This window comes from Acyrthosiphon pisum, chromosome X (assembly GCF_005508785.2).
Source record: "Acyrthosiphon pisum isolate AL4f chromosome X, pea_aphid_22Mar2018_4r6ur, whole genome shotgun sequence".
Taxonomy (NCBI): domain Eukaryota; kingdom Metazoa; phylum Arthropoda; class Insecta; order Hemiptera; family Aphididae; genus Acyrthosiphon; species Acyrthosiphon pisum.
Genome location: NC_042493.1, coordinates 127,721,637 through 127,732,556, shown reverse-complemented (window position 1 = coordinate 127,732,556; position 10,920 = coordinate 127,721,637). Strand labels below are relative to the sequence as shown.

Below are 10,920 nucleotides of genomic sequence, written 5' to 3'. Positions count from 1 at the left end.
CGCACCCGACTAGGAATGGGCCCTGGCACGGTGAAAGCAGACCCGACTGGCAAAAGCTGGCCCGGTCCATCGCTAAACGCCGCACTCGCATCACTCACCGTACCGACTGCTGCAAAACACCTACCAGAGCCGAAAAAACTGGCCTCCGCCCCCCGCCATACATGTAAGGACTACTACCGCAACTATGCAGCACAAGTAATCTGCGTGTCTATGGAAAATTTCGACGTTCCTCGTCAGCTCTTATCATGTTTTCTCTCGTTATTCGCGTTTTTTTTTTGCTATTCAGTTATTGCCTGTAATTATATTTAGCGTATTATTATTATTTATTATTAACTGATTCCTGTCCAATTAAGATTATGTTTAAAAAATAAAAATAATATTTATCTACACGATAATACGATTCCGTGTCGTGTATATAATATTATAATTTACTATAACAATAATATTATATTATATTGTATTGTATATATTTAACTTTTGTATTGACCTATAAGAAAGTAGAACTTATCATTTCAATTAATATTGTTTTGTTTCGTAATAAAAAAAAAAAAGGAGAAATATCCTGGTGTCTTATTACAGATCATGTTTACAGTATACCTGCCCAATATAATATCAATATAATAAAAAAAAACAGAACATAAAATAATATTACATATTAATTCACAAAATTGGACTTAAAACTAGTTCCGGAACACATTATTCGATCTAATGCGAATAACTGGTCAGAACCATGTGTGCCAAGTACCACGGTTTATAATTAGTTAAAATGTATAGGTAATAAATTCAAATTATAGACGTCTGAACGAGAATACTCAAGAAATTTTAAGGCTAATATCATGCATCATTGCCCACTGTGCAAAAATTAGTTCAGGAGAAGTCACATAGAACGCATTTTGTGATGTGCGATGTTAAAAATGTAGACACTAAGAAGTCTATAGGATATCTCTAGGTATACTAACGCCTGGTTGATCAACTTTTATTTTTGACCTCTACTAGATTTCAAGTTTTGAAGTCTTCGAGAGGTTTGTATGTGATATTTTAGAGATGTTTTATCTTAACTGCTCATTAACATCAGTTTTTAACCTCTAAGGGATATACATTATATAACTCCTAATTAACATTACAAATATGCTGTACCCAAGACATCACATATTGTATAAGTAATTTTATGATTCAATATTATATAGGTACTTGAAATAATACCTATAATACATTTTTATTAATTTGTATGGTATGTAGGTAGGACGGTTATCTACTCAGGTTAGGAATCGGCGTATGCTTATTCATTGCGAGCCACGGCCCCGTGGCGTGACTGCGAGTTAACAGCGCTAGTAGTCGTGGTACCATCAATATTCAGTAATCCGTATTTACATTGTTCGTTAGCGTGCGTATATCCGAAATTAAAAAAGGTTTTGTTCGCGATTTACTATTTTTCTGTGAAAGACGTAATCCGAAATTTAATAGTGTAAAACTATATAAAAGTAGGTATTGTTACAAACTAACTGTTTTGAATAATGAATACTGAATAGTTATAACTTATAAGGCATGGACCGGTGCTGTGTAGTTGGGTGCACGTCGGGGTATAAAAGTAATCTAGAAAAGGTGTCAAGATTTGCTGCACCTCGTGATCCAGAGTTAAGAAAAAAATGGTCAAATGCTATACCAAGATTAAATTATACTGTTAATGACAGGTCATATGTGTGTGAAAAACATTTTGCTCCAGAAGAAATTATTAGATATTGGGAATCAGGTACTGAATCAACATTACTTGTCAAGGTAAGTAATTTACTATATTTCTAATATTTAGGAATATGCATAGGTAGTAGGTAAATATATTTTAGTTTTAAATCAGTAAATTAAGTGTATAGGTCTTATCTAAAATAGTTTTATGCTTTCAATTATATAAATCATATTATACATTGTCAAGTAAAAAAGTCAATGGAGAAAATAGGTACACTTGTTTTTATTTTATGAAGGATATTGATGCCTAGTTTTAAATTTTTCAAGTTTCTATTTTTCAAGTTTTAATACATATTGAAATTTGCTCTATGAATAGGTATGTACCTAAGTGTATTTCGAGGTGTATTTGTTATTGCCAAATAATTGTTTATATCTACATTATTCAAAATGTACTAACATCATCAATTTTACAATTAATATGCAATAAATGAAAAAAACAATAATAGGTACCTACCCAATAAAAATTAAATAAAGTAACTAATTATTTGAACAACATACTATTGGTTTTATTTTTAGGTTCCCTACAAGATTCCTAAACTACAACAAAATGCTGTTCCATCAATTTTCCCTGGACCCTGCATACCTCACCAAAAACATTAAAAAACGGAAACCACCAACTGAGCGACAAAATGTAATACATAATAAGAAAAGTAAAGATGATGATATTGGTAATATTAACAGAATTGACAACCCTGTCATTAATACAAATTTATATAATTTAATAAAATGTTCAGCTGCCGAGGGAACATTAAAGTTATACTGTTCTTGGACTGATGCCACTATACAAAAGTTGAATAGTACAGTTTCAATTTATAGTTTTGTATCTTTCTGCCACAATGATACAATACCTATCATTGAGAAATCTGTTACTGTCTCAACCAATGGTGATATTACTTTTGGAGTACTGGGGAAAAAAATTGAAGCAGAACAACTCAATATTATCCCAGCTAAAAATCTAGAAGATTTTGCTAATAATTTAAAACAATTTGAAAAAATGTATGTTTGTCATGGAGGACCACAAGTAAATCGGTTTTCAAGAGTAACTACTACAACATGTGTTGCTAATTCTGTTGGAAGGTTACAGCATATTAATTGTTGTCTTGTTATGAAGGAAAAAGCTATGGTAAAAGGAATGGTAGTAAATGGAAAAAGGTATGTAGGTAGTAATAATTAACAGTTATATCAATAGGTAACTATAGTTAATAAGAGATAATAAATAAACATAATTGTTATTTAGATAAGTAATGTAATAATACCTTTAGTAATGTATAATAATTATGATGATAACAAAACATTATTATCTATAACAAATAATATTTAAAAAAAAAATGTTTTTAACAATGAATTATTATATAGTATTAAAAAAATACATTCATGTAAGTCAGAGTACATATAATAAAAAATAAACATATTATACCAATTCATATTCATTTAAAAAAATTGTTTTTTAACATAAAATGTATAGGTAATATATAAAAAAAAATATTAGAGAAGCTACCTATATTAAAAATTAATTTAATATTACCTATTTATAATAATACTTCTAGCTGGTAAACATAATAAAATAAAATACAAACACTGTGTAATGTAGGTAATATAATAACCATACAAGTAATATAATATGCTATAATATAAATATTATAATAATAATAAAAAAACAAAATACAAACATTGTGTAATGTATGCAATATAAGAACCATACAAGTAATACAATATGTTATAATATAAATATTATAATAATGGGAAATAAGCACAATTGTATTAAAAAAATACATAATAATTAAAAATTTAAAACTGTCTTGACATTATATATCATATATAAATACATATAATATACAAATCGTAAAATTAATAAATAATTCCATTTTAATTTCAGAATACCTGCCGATTAGTTTAATATGTAATATAATATAATGAATTATGTATTTTATGATATATAAGATATTTAAACAAATTAGGATGTGATATTATGGCTTAAAGTAAAAACAATAGCATTTGTACATAATTTATAGTTAGTATTTAAGATGGTAATAGATTCATAACATGTGATAACAGGATTACTTACTGAAAAATCAAGATTATTTTCAGATTCTTTGCCCACTACGTAACTAATTTGTGAAGAAGTTTTATTATTTACATTATATATGATGGTGATAAAAATAATATGTTGAAAGTTTGTGCTGATGTTTTTTGCTCTATTACAGCAGTCTTTAGAAGAAAGCTAAGTATATTAAACAAAAATTTTTTGTCAAATCACAGTTGTCCTGTGAGAAAGAGAGGTTGTCATCGTATAAGTCCGGTTCGTGATGAAATATCGGAATCAATAAAAAAAAACACATCTTGCCATTCAAATTCAGGAAAAATAATTATACTAGACGAGATTCTGGAAAGAGCTATTTACATCCTGAACTGTCTATAAAATACTTGTGGACTCATTGGAAAAGAAAAAGATTAAAAAATTGTAAACCAACAGTATCTTTATCTAAGTATCAACATATTTTTACCACAAAATTCAATTTGAGTTTTGGACATCCACGGCAGGATACTTGTACCTTTTGCTCAGAACAAAAAATAAAAATAAGTGCTGAAACTGACAATCAAGTAAAACATGAACTTGTATTAGATCTATTAATTCACAAAAAAAGCAAAGCGTTTTTTTGAGTTACTAAAGGAAACGGAACCTGGTAGCATAAATTGTTCATTTGACATGATGCAAACGCAACCTATTCCTAAACTATCTGTAACTGATGTGTTTTATAGTCGTCAAGTTTGGATCTACAATCTAACTTTTCTTATATCTGACTCAAATCAAGATAAAGAAAATTGTATTTTATATACTTGGAATGAATCGGATAGTGGAAGAGGACCTAATGAAGTTTGTAATAATTGAAACAAAATTGTAATTAATATTATAGGATATAGGTCTTTTACTTTGGAACAAAACTCTTTCTATATAAATAAATTATAAAACAAGACATAAAGTTATAATTTATTAATCATAGATACTAAATACATTTTAACTGTCCATTACTTAGGAACAACCCACAGTGAACATAAATATTTTCTGTATCTTAAAAATATTTTGCTCTTAATAATGGTCATCCTATATATGTTTTTAGATCATCAAATTATATTTTATTTATATCATAAAATAATTTTTTGGCCACCTTTTAAGTTGTACTAAATAATTATGGGTTATTTTTAAAATATCTTGGTATATCTTAAAAATATTTTGTTTATATATTTATAATATCTTATAAAATATGTATTAAATATATTATTTTATTTTGACTTATTATTATACCATGTGATTTGAAGGAATAATATAGGTGGTGGTTGGAAATATTATTATATTATATACCAACTGCATAATTACAGTAAATTGTAAATATATTGCCATAATCTATCATGCTTCTTCTTCGTTTATAAAGCTTTTAATACCTAATAAATTAATCATTGAATATTATATTGTCTGCCTTGGTGATCCACATATTTTTTTAATTTATCAGTGAGCTTCTAATATATAAAATAATATCTTGTATTTACTATATATTCAAGTTAATAACAATATTTATTTATGAATATTACTATTTATTTAAATATAAAATTGCATACATTCATTATAATGTTATTATAATATTTTTATACAATAATTCATTAAAAACTTAATATAAAAATACCTAATACAAAAGTTAAACATTTTAAAAAAACTTCTTATATTATTAGTCTTTTGTTTTTTGTTTTTCACGAGCAGTAACATTAGCCAAGTAAGGCTTTAATGGCTTTATTATGTCAATGTCTGTACAGTTCTTATAATTTTTGACACTTCTAACAGCAGCTAAATAAACATATTATAATATATATTTTATATAATCTTGTAACTAATTATACGTTTTAATGGTTACCAAATAAGATAGAACATGTGTTTAATACTGAAATACTTTTTTTTCTTTTTTGACCAACTTATGAAAATTGGGCCAATAAATCATTGTTGGATAATTTTGACAAAACCTCCCTTGTCATCTTCCCAATTGTAGCTTTTTCCAATCTTCTTAAATAACTGATCTAAATTAATTTTGAACACATATATTTAAAAATATATTTATGCTTACAATAAATTAATACATATAATATGTCAATGTATATTAAATATATATTTACATAACAGCATATTTAAATACATTTTTTAATAGTAATTAATAATATCTTTATTTTTACCAATTTAATTTTATAACCATCATCCAACAACTTTTGTTCAAAGCCATCCAATTCTTCAAAAGAAGTAATATGGAAATTCAAAATTTCATCAATACTATAAGTATGTTAAGACTGTATCTATTGTTAAGCCAAGATATTTTAATTCATTAACTTTTTTAAGTTTTACAAATTTCTTGTCATATTTGGTATTTAAACTACGATTACATTTAACAAAATTGTGGCCAAACATAGTTCATTATTTTTATTTTTACAAGCAATCATCAAAATTAGTATTATTATTTACTTTATTTTTATAGGTAATCGTGATTAATTGCTTCACAGTTACTTTTCTTACAATACCTTAAATTTGGATTCTTTATTACTTATTAGGCGGTTAAAGTGATAATGACAAATTGATAAATGGTATTCGATTGTTGACATAAATTAAAATATAATTATAATATAATTAGTTAGTTATTATATAAACTTCATCATAAAGAGGATAATAATAACTATGATAATTCACAGTAGTATCGAAATTTACCAAAACAAAACACACAATAATGTAACTATATCACAAAATTAGTTAGTTTTTATTATAAAATATATTTTTCTGAATTCAATACAAAATTATATAAAAATTATAGTTATTTTATTTGTTTAACTCAGTCCTAACTTCAATCTAATTCAAAACTATATTTTAAATCTTTCATAAAGTTTGTTGTGCCATGACATGGTATCGACATACAATTGCACGTTTCGACATGAACAGTTCATAGCAAGGCCGATCTACTTTAGTGATATTGTTTCCAAAACGTATTAGGTACATACTATTAGGTATACTTACTGGATTCCTTATTAATAATACAATTTTATTAATAAGTTAGCACATAATATAATAATAGAATACTTGAGAAGTTTCAAGCATCAGAACAAATAATAATTTTAAATTACAACAAAATAACTAAAACCGTTATTCTTGGTTATTTAATAATGAAATTCTCGTCCAAATTTTAAATTAAATTTACTATAAAATAAAAAAATATTTATATATATGTTGAAGAATAAGCTACCTATGTAGAATCTTGTTTTACATTTTTAATCCTTAACAATATAAGTTGAACATTTTATAAGTTTTGAACTAGGTACTACATAATTTGTAAATTTTCAATTTCGTTACTTTCATCATATTAATGAAACTTGATTTTGATTTTAATTATTGATAAACCTAAATTCAATGAAATTATTTAATTAAAATAAAATTTTTTATCATAGCTTCAATAATGTTTTGCCTTTGATTTTACTTGTAAATATGTTTAAAATATATAAACTGCTTGTATTAAAACCATGATAAATTTCTTAATTTTAAAGGAATTTGTACTCTAGATGTTATATTTTTAGTATAAGTTTTAAGTTCTCTGTGTTTAGATTCAAATCCATATGACCATAAAAATGTTAAAGGACCAGACTTTTTAGTAATGTTACATTAATGAATGAGAAGATGGTGTTTTGGTTTTAATGTGTCTTTAAAAATCTCAGTGTACTTAGAATTATGTTATAACATACAACTCTGTAACTTAAGTATAGTTTGTTCATTAAAACTAGGTAATAGCACCAGATCAATAAGTTCAATGAAATTATTTAAAAATAACCAAACTGAATCACATTCAGGAGCTAAATCCCCAACTAATAATGGAAAAAAATGGACAAATATTTGCATCTCTGAGAGATGATCTCTCTTGATGTCATTTTAATTTTTGATTTATCCAATTTATTTTTAATCAAATGGGGAGACATATTTCCAATTTCTGTATCACCATAATCAAACCTTTGCTTTCTTCTGTTTAACAGTTCTAAATTAAAATATCCCAAACTAATTAAATTATTTGTAATATGACACATGTTGTACACACAAATACCTTCAAACAGGTCATGCATAATGTCAACTGCATAGTTATCAACAACGTTAATAGAATAAATTTTATTAAATATAGATTCTTCATTAATTCCAGTACTCTTACAATCATTTTTTAATACATTTCCATTATCATTTTGTTTGTTGCACAGTAAATTTGTGGCTTCAACACCAATGGTTTGAGTATCACCCTTGGTGTCATCTCTTACAATCAAAATGATTGTAAGAGTACTGGAATTAATGAAGAATCTATATTTAATAACATTTATTCAATTAATGTTGTGGATAACTATGCAGTTGACATTACATACAATTTTACAATCGATACTCAAAAATCCAACGTTCTTTATAAATTTGAACGCTGTGTTCCATTTTAAAAATATAACGTACATTTAAATTTGCTTTTAATTGTTATACAATAAGCCGGTATATTAATCATTGCGTGGAAAATTTAATATTTGTTCATTTTTTCACGTTCCTAACTATTATTGAAATTGAGTTTTCATTTTTAAAATAACATACTAACAGAGATATATTATAGAAAATTTGTTGTTGAATAAAAAAATAGTTGGGACCAAATAAAATACAATATAGAATTATTCTATAAAAATCGATGTACCTAGTAGGTATGCCAGTCTCGGGATTAAACGTTACAAATAGTACCTATCAATCATCTTTTAACGGTTATGACTAATGATTATAGCTAACGGAAAAACATCTGCAGAAGTTGTACCTACAAAAATTATGGAACTAGATATTATAATCATTAGTCATAACTAAATGTATGAATATGATAAAATAATATATTCAGTAGTCTAAGTGAAACCACATTTTTTACAACAGGTATGTGCAAAATGTATATTTAAAACCCTCACATCTTGCCTCAAATCTACCTTTATAAAGAAAAAAAATGTATATTAATGCCATGAATCAAATGAACGAAATGGACCGACGTCCAACGTCAAATCTCAAGTATTACTTCAAGATACTGTGACTATAACTGGAAGTATATTGAACAAAATGTGTCACACATCAAACGTAAGGTGACTGATATACTGGCTGAGGAGTATATTCCAATATTAAGATTTGAAGCGTTTATTTATAGAAAAAAATTGTGAAATAAAATTATTGCTACTCTATAATTCCATACAGAAAAAAATGTATTAACATATTATTTTATTTTATTATACTAAAAGAATAATTGAAAATAACCTCACAAAATATCTTTAGATGATTACATTTTGAATAGGTACAATAGGAAATGTATTATTATTATAGGATACAAATTATTATTTTTATAAAATGTCAATGATAAAAGAAAAACAGGAAAATAAAGTGAATGACCTACATGCATAGATATGTATTAACATCTGAATATAAGTAGCTGTTTAAACAGCAGCTCGACGTTTTATAGACATTTTACCTTTTGATAGGTAAGACAAGGTGATATACAATTTACTGTCGTCTGATGTTTTCTGAACCAAAATCTGTAATATAGAAATGATTTACAAATTTTATTTTTGCTATAATACCAGTTTTTCATAATATTCAACTTTTTATCTTAATTTACTTACACTTTCGTGGCCAATGGCATATATAACAGCTGGAAATTCGGCCATTTTCCTTCCTTTGACAAAAACAGTTTGGCCCCGATGATACCTAAAATTATAATAATTCTTAACTCGGGAAACAAAAACTAAACTAAATTATTCATACCATCTCTTTTCAAACAACAGTTTTCCATTTTCAATTCGCGTATCTGGAATAGCTGATGATCCTTCACTAACTGGACCCTGATAGTTTTTAAGACTCATGTTACCTGCAGTTGATGAACTAGTACTCGGAAGACATTCTAAAAAATAATTTTAAATAATACTTTATACCATAATACTATATTACATACTATCAAAATGTAATTGTAAATTTAACAAACCTGGTTTCCAAATGATAAAAGAATTTACTGAATAACATGTATTGACTGGAGGGGTTGTTGTAGTAGAAGTATATGGTAACGAAGACAATGAGTCTTGAATAAGTTTTACATCCCGTTCAATTTCATCTTTCTGCAACAAAAAATACTTATTTGATAGAGGTGATGGGCGTTTGTGACGTTTTTCTCGGGTTGCTGGCACAACTGGGTTATTAATTGGTCTTCTTCTCAGTTTCCTTTTCATAACAGACTTTTGATTAGGCGAGTCAAGAGCTGAAACCACCCAAATATTAAAAATAAAATAATATACTGTATAAAAGTGTTTATAATACATACAAAGTTCCATGTTTAAAAAGTCACGTTCTATAGTTTTTTTCCTTTCATTTAATCCTGATATCAAAGTCTCAGTGAGTTCAGCATTACGATCTTCAAACTCTTTGTGAGCGAGACGCCGTTCTCTATTAAATTCTCTTTCAATGTCATCAAACAAACAGTCTCGCCTCAAATCATTCTTCATTAGTCTATTGATAAATTAATGAAAAAAAATATTTGAAGCATGATTTTACTAGCATTATACTAGGTAGAAAAAAATATCAACATACTCATTTTTATGTTGTGCGTCCAACTTTTTCAATTCCTTTATATATTCCTCGTGTGTCCCATCACGCAACTGCTGTAGTTGATTTTGGATGCCGGCCAATCTGTCCTGATAGACCCTAAAATTAAAAAAAAAAAAAAATTCAAATGCAAATTGTCTAGCGGCTGCCAACACAATTAAATTGTGCATCGCAGGAAAATGAACAACTCACTGCTCGTGTATTTCAGTGTGTTTCTCGCGGTATTCTATGCCTTCTTCTGGAAAACAAAAACTAAATAATGACTTTTATGCGAATGTTTATTTCGTAATATAACTCCGTTGCATACCATCGGAGTCCTTTAGATCTTTGTTCTCGATTTTTACACTGTTGTTGTCATCGTCGTCCATTGAAAACGTCAAAGATGGCGACATTTTCCCGTCGTGGAAAGACATTGTGTGTCTATAACAAAGGTCTCCAACCCTGTACGCTATTACAAAGTTGATTTAACAGGTCAACCGCTCGTTATAGTAACGATCGAACGCTTCGTGCAGAACGACCAA

At 27.1% G+C, this 10,920-nt stretch overlaps 2 protein-coding genes across 2 annotated transcripts in view; one reads left to right on the top strand and one right to left on the bottom strand.

Annotated features, from left to right (window-relative positions):
• LOC115033248 overlaps positions 1-7,427 on the top strand; it is a 10,481-nt gene extending 3,054 nt beyond the window's left edge. The window contains exons 6-9 of the mRNA XM_029485502.1: positions 2,257-2,408; positions 2,475-2,892; positions 4,501-4,619; positions 7,366-7,427. Coding sequence (XP_029341362.1) covers positions 2,257-2,408; positions 2,475-2,892; positions 4,501-4,619; positions 7,366-7,427 — 751 coding nt within the window. The remainder of the gene's footprint in view (positions 1-2,256; positions 2,409-2,474; positions 2,893-4,500; positions 4,620-7,365) is intronic.
• Positions 7,428-9,240: 1,813 nt separating this feature from the next.
• Positions 9,241-10,812, bottom strand: LOC100568857 (sin3 histone deacetylase corepressor complex component SDS3-like). Its single transcript, XM_003240560.1, has 8 exons — positions 10,707-10,812; positions 10,592-10,637; positions 10,385-10,498; positions 10,119-10,303; positions 9,786-10,055; positions 9,569-9,704; positions 9,427-9,511; positions 9,241-9,339 (listed from the first exon to the last, which is right to left on the bottom strand). The coding sequence occupies exons 1-8, from the start codon at positions 10,810-10,812 to the stop codon at positions 9,241-9,243; spliced, it is 1,041 nt and encodes a 346-aa protein (XP_003240608.1).
• Positions 10,813-10,920: the final 108 nt, after the last annotated feature.

What these genes read in the sequence shown, in the direction of transcription:
- LOC100568857 (XM_003240560.1), bottom strand. Translation starts at nt 10,812, where the DNA reads ATGTCTTTCCACGACGGGAAAATGTCGCCATCTTTGACGTTTTCAATG. An exon ending in CTTTTTAAACATGGAACTTT is followed by an intron (nt 10,056 to 10,118) that starts GTATGTATTATA and finishes GGGTGGTTTCAG; the next exon opens with CTCTTGACTCGCCTAATCAA. An exon ending in ATGCCATTGGCCACGAAAGT is followed by an intron (nt 9,340 to 9,426) that starts GTAAGTAAATTA and finishes TCTATATTACAG; the next exon opens with ATTTTGGTTCAGAAAACATC.